A 16,601-nucleotide genomic window follows, 5' to 3' on the forward strand; every position below is an offset into this window, starting at 1 on the left:
GTGAACTGGGAACACATTTGACGATTTCTTGCTCATACATTTACTATTTTAGAATGGCATACAGCAAAAATATAGTGTGATATGAAAGATAGTTTGCAGCAGCTATACAAAAAGATTTGGCTAGCTTTTTGTATACATTAAAATATCTGCACTCCTTTGCGTCCACTGGATGTCAGTGTTGTATAACAGCTAAAAGTTAATGCACGGTTAATTTTTTATTTTAACCTGTGTTTGCAGAAAAAAATCAAAAAGATTACTCTACCTAGGACATGCTTTACCAACCATCTGCTTTATAATTTGTTAGAGGCATACTGCGTGTTCTGATTGCTCAGGAAATTCACCATATTGTCTTGTAGTGTTCAGGAATGTGATGAAGTTTAATACCAGTGGCATTGCAAATTTAGCTTTATAGATATCTTGCGAATAGGTTTTTGTTTGTTTTTTTTGTTCTCAATATTTCTTATAGAAAGAAAATAATTTCTTCTAATCTTTTCCGGTTTAAACCAGTGTTGTTGTTATTATATACAACATTGCCATAATAGAAAATAGCATTACTCTAACCACCATGAACATTTTTTAGTGGTTTGAAGTGGTCATGATGGTAGGAGTCTGGATGTGCAGTGTTTCTGCTTGAAAACTGCACATCAAGAATTATTTTGAATTGTGTGCTTGGGGCTAGTTGCACGCCCTGCACGCATGATTCTGTACCAGTCTGCCCAATATTAATTCTGTGCATATTTTTTTTGCGTCTCTCGTCCGCTCGCACTGCACGTTGCCGACAGACATAAAAATAAAGGGGAGGCTTGCTTCCTCCTCCCTCCCACGTGGTGTGTATGTATAGCAATCTGGTTACAGTTGGTACATTACACAGATTAGAGGGTTAAGCCTGTACTATTTAACAATGTTAATATTTTACTTTGCTAACGCATTGGCCTTATTTATTGAATCAGTCATAGTTATTTATTTCATGCCCTTCTGGTTGTTAAATTATGTCTAGAATTGGCAAAGACAGAGAGGGCCTAAATATTTCCAGGGGCTAACTTTGAATTGATTAAACCGTCATCAACTCAATTTGAAGTTGCCATGTTTTATTTTATTTTTTTATATTTCTTTAGTTTATTTTCCCTGCCTGGACTGGATGCAATGCAAACTATTTCATTAGATGTTAAAAACAGCCAAAGCTTTTATACAAAGTTCGTAAATTTCCGAATTTCAACTGAATGGTAACCAAACCTTTTATTTGTTTTGATCCAGTTCACGTGATACAGATCAGGGTAATTGCACCTGTAACCGTAGGTTCGCCTAACACTGTAGCAAAACCCATTCTTGGCTGAGAGCTTTTCTTTTTGCTCCTGCTTCCTCCAGTGCAATGAGATCCATTGGACAACAGCAGTGTTTAATTCAGTCAAAAGAGATGAAGCTGAATTGAAAATAATTGTGCTAAATCAAATTGGGCTATAATGCTTAAGTAAATTTCACACTTAGTGAATGTACCCTATTGTTTTAAAGCCTATTCTTATCTGCCATCTTAGGTACTCTGAATAATAAAAACTGCCTCCTTTCCAGTTGAAAACCTCTTACCTATTATATGATAGTGAATAAACATACACAGTTTTTCAATACAATTAAGAAATAATTGCATTTCAATCATTTATGAGCTTTTTGGTATATTCATACTGATTTACAAGTCCCAAGGACATGAAAATAAATGATTCGCTTGCTAACACGCTGGTAAGCTCTACTGCGTTGTTAAAGAACCACTTCAGGCCCCCAAACCACCTCATCTTAATGAAGTGATCTGGGTGCAGTGGTCCTGTTGTTTTAACCCCCTTCAATGTAAAATATTAGTTTTTGCAGCCACTAGTGGCGCTTCTGCCTCCAGAACGGAGTCAACCTCTGTTATTCAATCAAATTCTACTCCTATATTTATGTGATCCTTTTGTTCTATTAAAATCTGTTGCTAATCGCTAAACTTTCTATCGTGTTAAGCATTACAAATTATCCTTTCGCTCAAATATGTGCATAGAATTTTCTGGCCAATAAGAACTGTTGTACAACTTTGTAGTGGTAGTGGAGAGTTGTAAGAGTTGTAGCTCTGCCAAGTTTGCAATGCTGTTGTTCACTGTGCTACATCTAAATGCTTACATTTGCTGCTTACTACTAGTGGCAGCAAATGAGATTACAAGAGTCTCAGACTTCTTCCATACTTTAGCTAGTTTACTTTAGTGGCTGACAGTCTTGCAACTAAAGCAAAATGTAAATGCTGAGATATCTCTGAAAGAGCAGTGTTTTACACTGTCTGGAAAAAAGAAACTGGGTTTATGCACCAAAATCACTTAATTAAGAATGACCCTTATAAATATTGATAATTTTAGAAGTGAGCGCTGCAAACGTGGTGTGGCATTTAAATGTGGTGTGAGCAGGGTTAAATACACTGCTCTCACCAGGAAGTCCAAGGTATCAACTGGGGCAATTTTTAGTGGCCCCAGACTTTTTAATGAGCTGCATGCATTGCAGGATGTCAGCACTTCATGCAGCTCCTTAAATAGGCATTTAAATGCCTGTAACTAGATTGTGGTGTTAGTAGGGATATATACCTGGGATACCTGTACTCCCTTTTGTGGGCCAGACACTTTGATAAAATGCATGCACTGCTGAAAGTCAGAACACTGTAGCTCCATGATTCTCTCACTGGATCTGGTGCTCAGGAACCCCCCCCAGGTCCAAACAGACCCTAGAGGGTCACACTATGCCATTTTGATCAGTTGCTCAGAACCGATCATAATGAACCGATCATATTTTCATTTAGCAGATAATAACCAGTAGATGGCAAAACGCTCTCTGTTTTATCTTACAATTCCCTTTGCTAATACTGATATTAGTTATAGAAGCCCTTGGGATTAGTATTACATTAAGGATTTAGAATAGGTTTTAGAATAAGAATTAGGTTTATGTTTAAGATTAGATTTAGAATTAATTTTAGGATTGGAATTAGGTTTCAGAATAGAGTTCAGATTAGGATTAGGGTCAGCAAAGGAGAATTATTTCTAACACTATTGCTAGTGTCAGGATTAAGTTTATAATTAGTGTTAGCCATAGGATTAAGGTATGGATTGGGATTATGGATTTATATTGGTGATAAGATTGCATTGTATTTGAGTATTGTTGTACTCAGCAGATGTTGCTATTTTCCTTTTTTTCTTTGCATTTCTTTTTGTATTTTTTTTTTATAATTCGAAAATGAGAAATTTATATATGTATATTTCACATCTAATAAATTTTTGTTGTTAAAAAAAAAAAATGGCATGTATAATATGTGTTGGTGCAATATATAAGAAACATGGAAATTGCAGTGTAACACACACAGTAAAAAAATTACTTGGGTCTTTAAAGGGACACCATCGGCACCTTGACCTCTTCATCTCGTTGAAGTAGTCTGGGTGCGGTGTCCCTGTCCCTAGAAGTGCTCGCTGCAGTCTGTGAAATGACGCTGGATGTCCTCACGCTGTGCATGAAGATGTCCGGTGTCTTGCAAATACCCATAGGAAAGCATTGATTTGATGTTTTCCTATGGGGAAAGCATAATGCGTGTCGAATGAGCCAGAGGGATCTCTGTGTTGGAATAAGGTAAGCGGTTAAAGGGTTTTTAACCAAATCATTGCTGGTTGGGTGGGCAATAAGACAGAGGGGCACTGTAGTGTTAGGAATACTGCTTTGTATTCCTAAAACGAAAGTGTTCATTTAAATGAAAGACAAATAAATGAAGCTTTGCCCTTAAGGGGTTAAACAATTTTAATATTGTTTTTGCTATTGTAACATGTCTTGATTGTTTCTAGGACTGAATTAAATATTGTTTGTTCAGTATGCTTGGTTTCTTTTTCTTTCCTTCATGGCTCATTTCATTTTTGTATATTTTCTTATCTTAAGGCATTTTTGCGTTCTTTGGTTGAGCACACCTCTGATTCTGCGGAAAAGCGCAGACTACAAGAACTATGCAGCAAACAAGGCAGTTCAGATTATAACCAATTTGTGAGAGATCGTGCCATTGGCATTTTAGATCTCCTTGCTGCTTTTCCAAGTTGCAAGCCACCACTAAATCTTTTGATTGGTAAGCATGTGTGATTATTTATCTACAACATTTTGAAACACAAGTTGTTGTTTTTTGTTTTTTTTATTTATTTTTTACCAGTTTCTTTCTTTTGTTTAAATACTGTTCTAATATTGTTCTAATCTATAGCTCCAAGTTTTTTTTTGTTTTTTTTTTGCTTTTGTTTAGACTAGTGACCTTTGATATTTCTTAAACAAATCAAGCTATCCTTTGTCAATTTGAGCAAATGTTTGATAATTGCGTGTGTTTTTTTTCCCCCCATCAGAACATCTTCCTAAATTACAAGCCAGACCTTATTCAGCTGCCAGGTAAAACTCATCTAATTGAATAGCTTCTTGCTAGTTTTAGAAACAATGCTGCAAAGATAATCAAACCTATATGTACCTTAGTACAGACCACAGATTGTAAATGCAAGTTGGACCAATATATGTTCTCTTAATAAACTGAGATGTAGCATTGAAAGGCAGTACTGTACTAGTGGCATGCCAGTGACAATATCAGCAACTATGATTGAGAAAAGGCATCTAGGAGTTTATGTACAATTCAAACAGCTCTGTCACCTCATGGTGCTCTTTGCATATTTTGCTAAATCTCCAATGGTGACATCTTCTTGGATTGCAGTGTTCCAGAGGTGCACTAGAGTGTACATATACAACTTACCTGATATTGTACCCAGATGTGACCATCTTCGTTCTTCACCTCCTGGTGCTTCATGCGCTAGCAGCCTATGTTAGTGCTGTACTCTCGCACATGTGCAAGTGTACAGTATTCATGTCTGTAGAGGATGCTGCCAGACCACTGGATCCTCTATAGATACTTTCTTGCAATTAGCAGGACAATGGCTTATAACCGCAGCTTCCACTAGCGATGGCTGGAGGAAGTGACAAAACGTGGCAAAGTTAGCTCTGCCTTTTGTCACGTTTTCTTTGTTGAGCAGAGGAAAAAGAAGGCAAAGTAATCACACTGTAGAAGAAAAAGAAGAAAGGAAGACCAGATTAGGAGTTAGGAAGAGAAGAGGAACAGATTGAAGCATGGAAAGTTTAGGGTGGCAGAGAGCTTTAAGGTTTGTAGTACATTTACCTGGATCCAGTTCTATAAATGCTAGATACTTTTTCTCTACAGGGATAAGGAAAATAATTTTAGTGGGAAGAAATTTGAAGGCCTGTATTTCAGATATGTTTATTCACTATTATACATTAAATATGGAAGTACTGTGTATTTATAGCGTTGTTTTCACTTCCTAGGAAACTTACCGTAATTTACTTTTAGAAACTGTCAAGACCATGACAAACTTATAAAGCACTTTAATCTTGAACATATATATTTATTGTGAAGAATAACATTTTATTGTGTTTATCGGGATAATTGTGCTTCTTTATTGCAGTTCAAACCTATTTCATCCTGGAAAGCTTCGATTTGTTTTTAATGTGGTTCATTTGTCAAGCTGCTCAGAAAGACCTGTACCCAGAAAAGGTGTATGCACCGGTTGGCTCTCTGAACTTGTGCACCCAATGTATTATGTGAAATCTGCACAGTTGCCAGAGGGAGATCTGACAAGCGAGACGATGTTAATTCCACAGGTAGGAGAATAAAACGCTCTTTGTTTTATCATTTTCATTTATTTGTGTTGAGATTCTGCAGCACATGGTTTATTGACTAGAGGATAATAACAAAACTGTTTGATAACAACATGACATTGCAGTGAAATTTGGAATAAATGCCCTAAAGCTTACAGCTTTATTTCTTTTAGCATTAACTGAACTTTTATCATATATTTAATTGTCTTACATTACGTTAATGTTCTTCTCCGCTCTTTTCCTTCAAGGATCATAACACAGGTCTCCTGGTCCTCTTACCATTAGCCCACTTACTATGCCATTGGCCCTGCTTGAAAACCTTTCCTCAAGCATGACACTGACACACTAGCTTTATTGTCAGTGCCTTGGTATCAAAACAGAATGTCCTTTGTTATTCCTTTCATATGTTTCTGCATTCTAGTCTTGCTAGGTGAATGTCACTGCAACCATTGCAGTTGATTTGACAGAGAGAAGGTGATCTATGTGTAGGAGTAAAAGGTTCTGCTGCTCTCACTTGTACTTAAATTACTAGTGTGGAGGTGAGGGAGTGTTTTATTTATTTATTTATGGCTAAATTAATGTATACATGACTCTTGTCTCATCATTTTTGTATGTCATCTTCCTGTCAAATATACCCATTCTAGAATTGCAAAGCACTGCACAATATTTTGGCCTTTTCATTTGTAATTAAGTGTTTTGTACCTGAAAAAGTAAAGTTTAACAAATGCCGTTATTTTTATTATTGATTTACACCAATATTTCACAATGTACTTGTGATGAATTTTTTTTTTTTTTTTTTTTTAATGAAACACTATTAGGGGAGGGAAGGGGGGGGGGGGAGAGAGATATGCACTGGAAGATAATTTGTTAGCCTCAATTCATCGAGGGTCCAAGAGCTGGCTGGCCACATTTGGGCCCTCTGAGGCGGGGTGACATTTGTATTACAGGCGGGCGATGAGGGAGCACTGATCTGTGAGATCTTCCTGCTCTGCTCCCTTGCAGTCCCAGCATCACTAAGCGTCGCACAAGGGAGCTGAGCAAGAAGATCACAGCTCCTCGACGCCTGCTTTAAACGCCCACCTGCATGCCTGTCCAGCAGCCCGGCCAACAGTCATCCCAAACTTTGTGAGTGTGTGAAAAGCGTTTATGTATCAGTATCGGTGTGTGTGTCTTATAGTGAGTGTGTGTGTGTGTGTCTATCCAGTGAAAGTGTGGTCTGTCACTGAGTGAGTGTGTATGTGTCTGTTATTGAATGTGTGTGTGCCTGTCATTGTATTTCTGAGTGACTGTGTGTGTATGTCAGTGAGTATGTCAAATTAGTGTGTGTCTGTGAGTGAGTGATTGTGTCTGTCAGAGTGTGTCAAATCAGTGTGTGTATTTCAGTGTGTGTCTGTCACTGCATGCATCAGTGAGGGTGTGTGTGTCTGTCAGTCGAAGTGTGTGTTGGTCTTAAACAACACACACTTTGTTGTTGACAAAGGATGGGGCAAATTTAAATGAGGGAGATGACATAGTTTTGTCATGCCTAGAGCAGCAAAAATCCAAGATACACCACTGGCAGAAGGGCAATGTTTTTATTATCACTCAGAAAGTCACTAGAGTAAAACTCAGAATCCACCTAATTGGCGCAGAGTGGAACTTTTCCATGCATGCTCTAGCCTCCCAATGCTTTATGTAAAAGCATTGGACTGACTGAGAACATTAATCTATTTCTTTTTTCTCAATGTAGATGGGGCCAGTAACCTAAACTAAACGGCCACCAGGGAACTATAGGATTAGGAGTACACATTTGTATTCCTATTTTAGTGCTGGTGTTATAGTCCTTTCAAAATTACTAGCAAATGCAAAAAATATGAAAATAATATATTGACCTTTACAATTCTTAGAGCTGCACATCAAAAGGCAAGCAGCTGCAGTGAGATCTGTTCAGACCAAGAAGATAGGCAAACTATGAACCTGTCATTCTGATCCAAAGGATCTGATCTCACCTTGTGGTCAGACTCCATGATTATTTCCGTTCACCAGGTCAGAATGGCTGTTTGGTCATATAGGCTGAAAAAAAGACGTGAAAAAGTTCAACTTCTCACATGTTTTTTTTTGTATTGATCCAAAATAAGGCATAAAACCCAGTTTGAAGCACTTTTCAACAAACTCTGAAAAATCATTCTTGACCCCAGATCTCTTCTTGTATCAAGAAGCTGTTACCCCACATATTGTATCATTGAATGTAATGTTTTTACAGGCATTCATGCATTTGCAGGTTAAAAATCTGTACAGAGTCTGAAATTCTTTGTCTGAAGAGGTAGTTTTAGCACGTCTTTATTGTTCTTCTTACTGGAAAGAACCCTTTCCTTTGCCTTAGATTTAACCTCTTTTCTTCCTGCCTCAATGGGTGGCCTTGTGTTCAAAATTGCACTGCATATTCAAAGTGAGGTCTTACCAGCGAAATATCAAGAGGCAAAATTATATTTTCATCCTGAGAATTCATTCTCTAATTTATACATGACAATACCATACTAGCCTTATCAACTGCTGATCTCTAATAATTCCCAAATCCTTCCCTAATTCACTACCATTTAGGGTGTAAGATGTTTGTGTATTCTTTACCTCGAAGAGCATATCTTTGCATTTTTCTACATTAAACTTCATCTGCCATGTCAGTGTCCAGTCTCCCAATCTATTTAAATCCCTTTGCAGCAAAAGCAATATCCTGTTCACATTGTATTACTTTACAGAGTTTTGTGTCATCTGCAAATAAAAAAAACACATGACTTTTAATGCCCATTTCAAGATCTTTTATAAATATGTTAAAGAGAAATGGTCTGAGAACAGAACCCTTAGGGACACCACTTACCACTTTTGTCCAGCTTGAAAATTTACCATTGATGACAACTCTCTGAATTTAAGCCAAGACTCTACAAAAGAAAACATATTTTCATCTAGACTAATTTTCCTTCCTAATGGGCTCAGTGCTCTAACAAGCTATGCCATCCTTCCTAAACCACAACATCAGCCACACATTAAACTCCCTTTATTCTTTAGTGCATGACACAGGTAAAATTACTACCTTGGTAGTCCTATTCTTCAATTTTTTCCTGAAATTATCAGAAGGAACAGCTCCTTCTAATATAGCTTCTCCACTGAACTGATTCTCCCTGTTTGGCCACAGACAGTGGATGTTGCTGTGTTTAGGTGGTGTTGATCTTAGAACTCCTAGCTAGCTCCAATGCAGGATGCATACTACATGTACTTTGTATTACAAAATGAGACAAGTATGGTTTCCTCCTCTTCCTGCTTGGATCCAAAGGAGCAGGGCATACTACTGTAACAATTTTATTTCGTTATTGCAATTATCGCAGTCCTAAACCGCTGTGTGCACAGACATATGGTGCTTTCTTGCACCTTAATGTATGCTAAAAGAGCAAGTTTGGAGTGTTCCATTGTCTCTAAATTGTCTGTGTAATGAACATGCATATTTCCACCCACCCTTTACTTTATATGATATTTGTTTAGTATGTGTCTGCACACTAGGCACTGAGGAATTCCAAATGTGTAGATGCAGACTTGCATCCTCTGCTATGGCAATCCCCCCCAAAAAAGCATAAATAATTTTCAGGTCAGTATCTTTGAAAAAGGACTGCCATATCTGGTATAGTGTCATGCATAGTCCAATGTTTCTGCTCTGTGTGTAGTAAAATTGCATTATTTAATATTTTTGGATTAAGCCACAGACTTTTTGATTAAACTACAGCTGTAAAGGGATAATTGAAAACTTAAAACCACTACTGCTTACTGCAGTGGTTATGGTAAAAGTGATCTGTGCAGTCCCTCTAGTTTGTTTGTTTTGAAACAAGAAAAAAATTTAGTGTTAGTTTCACTCAGAGCCTGAATTAAAAATTAGAACCAGAGAAATGATTGCACCCTTTATGCAATTATGTCTCTGGTCTCTAAATTTCACCAAGTCTGTTATCAACAATTTGATTCCCAGTTAATGTATGTTTAGTTTCAACTTTGGTTAGCACCCCAGATAACATGCTGTATTACATCTCTTTTTAGATATCCATTTTTGCCCGACCTTCCACATCCTTCCAGCTGCCAACAGATACATCTGCTCCAGTTATAATGGTGGGACCAGGGACAGGCATAGCACCATTTATTGGATTCTTGCAACACAGGCAAGCTCAGTTTAACAATGCTTATGTACTTCTATGCTTATTTTATGTTCCATTATATTGAAAAAAAAAAAAAAAACACTACTACTTCTTATACGTGCAAGCTCTTCTTAATTGTAGCATGGGAATCTCTGTCTGGTATTGAATCATTTAAATTCATTTTGGGTGGAAGGGGGGGGGTTGTATGCTCAATTCAAGTCAATGCATTATAGCAACACTCAGATTCTATGTATAAAACTTTAAAATATGAAAATTAAATACCTGTGCACAAGCACTTAGTTTACTCCAATTGATTAATTTTACATCTTTCAAAATGGACACCCTTTAGGTTAAATGATAGAAATCTCCAGATTATACTATAATCGTGGGGTAAGTCATGGTATTATCTATGACATGAAGGCAAGTGTTATGCTGCTTTTTTTATTTCCCTCAGCAGCAAAAACAAAATCTAGAAAAAGCAAGAGTTAAAAAAAAAAAAAACCCAACATAATGTAAAATAACCAGATTGTTTAACTATCTGAAGTAGCCCACCATTTTCCTCCTTCTCGTTATCCTGAAGAACACAAACTGGAACTTCACAATCTAAATAGAACCAAAAGCTCCATACTGAATGGAGAAGTGGAATCAGAGAAGTTAATATCTTCCTACAGGGAATGTGTCCATACAAAGGTAAAATCAAACTAGGGGAGAAGGCAAATCTCATAATATTTCTGAATATTAGTCATAAGACATAAATAATGAAAAGGCAAAAGCCCACAAATTCCATAACTCAGTAATAAGGCATTGCATATGTTGAGTATGTCTAAAGGCACTAACCGTAACTGTTAAACTCAGAAATGATATTATTAACACATCAGTGGGGGAGGGTATGAATAATACTCTCATCCCGGTCATTAATGAAATCATAACTTTATGTCATGGTAATAATAACATTGGGTCATTTTATTATAGACCAGGATACTACTATTATGCTTGTTCAAAGCTAAGCAACAACCGGATTTCGAAACTGTACAAATAGGCTGGAAATAAAATCACAGAAAGTAGATTCTGAGGATCAATCGGCCTTCTTAAAGATTTTTACTTGTCGACAACCAATTGAAGAGGCTTTAGAACCAATATTGCCTCTGATAGAATACGAAGTTAAGATGTGGTAGTATGTGTTGTGCATACTCTTTGTGTTGTTCAACACAAGCTTGATTATGCTAATTCTCCTAGATAATATGCAGTGCTCACCTTGAGTGACCTATACAACTAATCGGCAAGCAAAGGGCCCTTAAAACTGGCCCCAGCTGCATCTGGATACCTCCCATGCAGTAGCCTTGATGCAGCTCATGCTGGGGGCTAAAGACATGACAAGATTACAATTACATGATAATTTTCTGTTATTGCAAAATAGTCTATTCAAATGCCCTAATGGATTTAAGTTACCTTGAACATTTTTTCTAGAACGTAACACATGGATATTAAAGATAAAAAACCTACTGAGCAGCAATTTGCCTTACATCTGCAGTTGGGGACATTAAAATGCTGCTTACACATTAAAATGAAATCCTCTATGCGACTTTAAAAGCATATAGATTTGCTGTTGCAGCATGCTTTTTTTTTCTTTTTTTTTTTTTCGTGCAGAGTTCTCACCAGGGGGTATTGCTCTGGAGCTAAAGGTGTTGTATAGAGTTACTAAATTCCTGATGACTTGCTATTCTTTTTCTTCTTGGACAATAGCCAGATGTACTACATCTGCTTTTGCTTTGGTCAGCCTTAAGCTTATATGCAGTTCAGTGAGTTTCCATAGATACAAGCATCCAGCAAGTGCCTATGCAACTGCCCTGTAATCTATCTCAATTATAGTCTACAGGTACTAGAATGTTTAGTTGAAAGCAGTGAAGTTAGAAACAAAAATAAGTCTGGCATATTTTTCAAAAACATTTTAAAGTGTTCCTTTTACAGTAAAAATGGAAACACTTTTTGTAGTCAAGTGAACATCAAAGTATGAAAAACATGACTATAGTGTTAAACGTTTACTTAATGTAAAACAGCATGTATGTGAATGTGTTTGAAAATATATGTATGTAGGCGTGGGGGGGGGGAGGAGAGTGAGTTTTAGTGGGGTAATAGGGGCTCTAATTGAGGAGTTAGGGGCTGTAGTAGGGGGACAGAGGCTGTAATTGGGGGCTTAGGAAATGTAGTGGGGAATTGGGGCTGTAGTAGGGGGTTAGGGACTGAAGTAGGTTGATGGCTGCAAGTGGGAACAGGGGCTGTAGTGTGGGGGATATGGGCAGCAATTGGGGGAGAGGGGCTGTAGTGGGGGTAAGGACTGTAGTAAGGGAATAGGGGCTGTACTGGAGTTATGGGGTGTAAAAGGGAGTATAGAGGCTGTGGTGGGAGTAAAGGAGCAAAGGGGCAATGTGGTGGGAAACGGGCAGTAGAGGGGGACACAGGGGCAGTATGGTGTGGGCACAGGCTGTAACGAGAGACATTGAGGCAATAAAGTGGTGTCACAGGGACAGTATGGTAGGGGGTAAATGGGAAGTAGAGGGGGGACAGGGGCTGTTGAGGCGGGTAGAGGAAGTAGAGGGGGGAGACGGGCAGTAGAGGCGTGTGAAAGGGGGGCAGGGGCTGTAGAGGGAAATAGAGGAGGCACACGGGATAAAGAGGGGGGCACAAAAGCAATAGAGGGGGCATGGGCAGTATAGTGGGGACAGGGGCTGTAGAGGGGGGCATGGGCTGTATAGGGGGCGCATGGGCAGAGGCTTTAGAGGGAAAGAGGGGCTGTAGAGGGAAATAGAGGAGCTGTAGAGGGGCAGTATGGTGGGGCAGGGGTTATGGAGGGAAATAGATGGAAATAGAGGTGCTGTAGAGTGGCACAGGGGGCAGTAGAGGAGGACAGGGTCAGTATGGTGGGGGCAGGGGCTATAGAGGTGCTGTAGAGGGGCACATGGGGCAGTATGGTGGGGCAGGGGCTATAGAGGGACGTAGAGGGGACATGGGCAGTATGGTGGGGCAGGGTCTATAGAGGGAAATAGAAGTGCTGGAGAGGGGCACATGGGGCAGTAGAGTGGGGACAGAGGCGATAGAGGGGCTGTTAAGGGGCAGGGGTAGTATGGTGGGGCAGGGGCTGTTAAGGGGCAGGGGTAGTATGGTGGGGCAGAGGCTGTAGAGGGGCTGTAGAGGGGGCAGGGGTAGTATGGTGGGGCAGGGGCTATAGAGGGGGCAGGGGCATAGAGGGTCTGTAGAGGGGGCGGGGGCAGGGGCAGAATGGTGGGGCAGGTGCTATAGAGGGGCATAGAGGGGTGGGGGCTATAGAGGGGCTGTAAAGGGGGCAGTATGGTGGGGGCAGGTGCTATAGAGGGAAATAGAAGTGCTGTAGAGGGGCAAATGGGGCAGTAGAGGGGGCAGGGGCACTATGGTGGGGCAGGGGCTATAGAGGGGCTGTAAAGGGGGCAGGGGTAGTATGGTGGGGCAGTTTGGAGGGGGCAGGGGCCATAGAGGTGGCAGGGGTAGTATGGTGGGGGCAGGGGCTATAGAGGTGGCAGGGGCCGTATAGTGGGGGCAGGGGGAGTATAGTGGGGGCAGGGGGAGTATGGTGGGGGCAGGGGGAGTATGGTGGGGGCAGGGGGAGTATGGTGGGGGCAGGGGGAGTATGGTGGGGGCAGGGGGAGTATGGTGGGGGCAGGGGGACTATGGTGGGGGCAGGGGGACTATGGTGGGGGCAGGGGCTATAGAGGGAAATAGAAGTGCTGTAGAGGGGCAAATGGGGCAGTAGAGGGGGCAGGGGCACTATGGTGGGGCAGGGGCTATAGAGGGGCTGTAAAGGGGGCAGGGGTAGTATGGTGGGGCAGTTTGGAGGGGGCAGGGGCACTATGGTGGGGCAGGGGCTATAGAGGGGCTGTAAAGGGGGCAGGGGTAGTATGGTGGGGCAGTTTAGAGGTGGCAGGGGCACTATGGTGGGGCAGGGGCTATAGAGGGGCTGTAAAGGGGGCAGGGGTAGTATGGTGGGGCAGTTTGGAGGGGGCAGGGGCCATAGAGGTGGCAGGGGTAGTATGGTGGGGGCACGGGCTATAGAGGTGGCAGGGGAGTATGGTGGGGGCAGGGGGGTATGGTGGGGGCAGGGGGAGTATAGTGGGAGCAGGGGGAGTATAGTGGGAGCAGGGGGAGTATAGTGGGGGCAGGGGGAGTATAGTGGGGGCAGGGGGAGTATAGTGGGGCAGGGGGAGTATAGTGGGGCAGGGGGAGAATAGTGGGGGCAGGGGGAGAATAGTGGGGGCAGGGGGAGTATGGTGGGGGCAGGGGTTGTATGGTGGGGACAGGGGCTGTAGAAAGGGGCTGGAAAAAAAAAACGTTTTGATTTAAAAAAAATAAAAATAAAAAGTTCTTCCCCTCCCAGAAGCTTACCTTGGGCCAGGGAGGGAGAACCTTACAACTGGTGGTCGGCTGGGAGGCTGGAGCTGCAGTCAGGACCGCTGGGGAGTCTGGGAGCAGTAGAAGTCCCGCCCCCTTCTGACATCATCAGAGGAGGACGGCTGACTTCACTGCCCTGCTCCTGTGTGCTGGCTGCAGGGAGAGAGGTGAGATTACAAATCCGAGTCTCCAGCCAGAGGCAGGAGATTCGGATTTTTGCGCCCCCCCTCCTCTGGCGCCCTAAGGCCGCCTGTGCCGCCTTATGGACGCGCCGGCCCTGTATATTATAGGGGGAAATTTGATAACCCCAAATGACAGCTGCCAGAGCAACGATACAGCATAATAAAACTAGACATTACAATATTCACTAAAAATGTATACAAAAAATTTTGCAGATTGCAGTGAACATGTCAAACACTACATTGACTTGTTGACAGCTAATATTACAATTGGGCTGTGTTGGCAATTGAACATCCAAAAGGCATTGAACAATTTAACACTTAGTCATTCTGACCAGCCTTAGGGCATATTGGGTCAGCATTAAAAGTGAAAACAATTATTTGAAACAAAATTCTGCGTTGTATGCCTGTGGTCTTGTATAGATTCAAAACAATGTGTTTGTGCACACATTGCAAAGCAAAAATGTATGGACCTAACATTTTATTGACTTTTGTTTCATTAAAAATGCATAGACCTCTGACTGCATTTAGAAGCAGATAATTAGCTTGCTATGCTTCACTTTTTGTTTGTTGACCATTATCCTATTCCAACGAGGGAAAGAAACCAACAATTGCACATGTTGATGCTCCATTTATTTTTCATGAGGACATTCAGAGTTCCTTTTAACATTTTTCAACTTTTTATCAATGGTCAATATTTAAGACTGGAATTGCCAGAATATGTGCATCACACCAGGCTGTCAGGAATAACAGGAGATCCTACACGCAGAGTGTAACAGAATATTAACGTATACCGGACCTTAGAATTGCCGGACTAATGTCACAAGAACAGAGTGTATTAATAAACGAGCCGAGGTCAGGGATGCCAGAAATCGGGAACAGCGAGAGTACAAGAGCCAAGGTCAAAGGAATACAGAAGGTAGAATTGTCAAACACAGACAAATGTCAGAATCCGAGATAACAATACAAAGAAACACACTATTGGGTCTAAGAAGAACCACAACAGGGCAATGAGCCTTTCCCTGAGCTTCCCTTAAGTACTATGTTCCTTGATCTGTAGTCCCACCCCAAAAATGTCCGAATTCAAACATTTTGGTGGACTGTGACATCATTAGCACCATGACTTCTGCGCGCATGCGCTGCGTCATAAAAAGGGGCAGAGCTAGTGCGGCCGGCATGAAAATCGATGGGAACAAGAGGAGAGAATCATTTGGCATATCCCCAATTACTTACCTGAAGATGCCAGCTTGTAGCACAGCCTGTGCTATCACACAAGGTACCCTGACGCAGGCTTCCTAACTAAACCGAGACAAAATAATGCAAAAATTAGAGAGTGCAAGAGAATGACTCAAACAGTAATGGACATATTAAAGGGAATTAAGGAGTAACAAAACAAATTTAAAAGCCTTTGGAAATCAAAGGTGTTAAAGGACAACTGTCATCTAAAAAAAAAAAACCTTTTTAAATTAGTAATACTTTTATCAAGTTTTCAAAGGAAATGGATTTTTATAAATGACGTATAGTATGTAAGAGGATTGTTTAACCTGATCAGCCACTACATTAAAAACACTCACAGAGGAAGTGAATAACATTGATTATATTGTTACAGTAGCACCTATCAAGGGGTGTGATATACTGGGCTACAAGTGAACAGTTAGTTCTTGAATTTCTTGTGTTGAAAGCAGGAATAATGGACAAGCTAAAAGGTCTGAGTGACTTTGACAAGGACCATATAGTGATGGCTAGACAACTGGGCCAGATCATCTCTAAATTGGCAAGTCTTGTGGGGTGTTACCAGTATGCAGTGGTTAGTACCTACCATAAGTGGTGAAAGGAAGGACAACCAGTGAGCCGGCCTCAGGGTCATGGAAGCCCAAGGCTCTTTGATGCACATTGGGGGTGAAGGCTACCATGTCTGATCCGAACAAACAGATGATCTTTTGTGGCTCATGTAACGGATCGACAGGCACCCCGACTGGGTACCTCCGTAGAAGGATGCTCCTAGCGCTTCCTGAGAACTCCAAGCACTGCAGTAGACATCACAACCACCGAATCGGAGAAGCATATGAATGCTCTCAATCCTATGAATGCTGTAAACAGCTAAACAGGAAAAGCATACAATCAGCTTGCACTTCTGGCAATCAGCATACAATCCAATTCCCCCAAT

At 41.0% G+C, this 16,601-nt stretch overlaps 1 protein-coding gene across 2 annotated transcripts in view; it reads left to right on the plus strand.

Moving 5' to 3' along the window:
• Positions 1-16,601, plus strand: part of MTRR (5-methyltetrahydrofolate-homocysteine methyltransferase reductase) — a 112,997-nt gene that overhangs the window by 79,221 nt on the left and 17,175 nt on the right. For both annotated transcript variants that reach the window (XM_063451929.1, XM_063451930.1), the window contains 4 exons: positions 3,928-4,108; positions 4,374-4,416; positions 5,493-5,688; positions 9,742-9,860. In XM_063451929.1, coding sequence (XP_063307999.1) covers positions 3,928-4,108; positions 4,374-4,416; positions 5,493-5,688; positions 9,742-9,860 — 539 coding nt within the window. The remainder of the gene's footprint in view (positions 1-3,927; positions 4,109-4,373; positions 4,417-5,492; positions 5,689-9,741; positions 9,861-16,601) is intronic.

The sequence above is a fragment of the Pelobates fuscus genome, chromosome 4 (genome assembly GCF_036172605.1).
Source record: "Pelobates fuscus isolate aPelFus1 chromosome 4, aPelFus1.pri, whole genome shotgun sequence".
Classification (NCBI taxonomy): domain Eukaryota; kingdom Metazoa; phylum Chordata; class Amphibia; order Anura; family Pelobatidae; genus Pelobates; species Pelobates fuscus.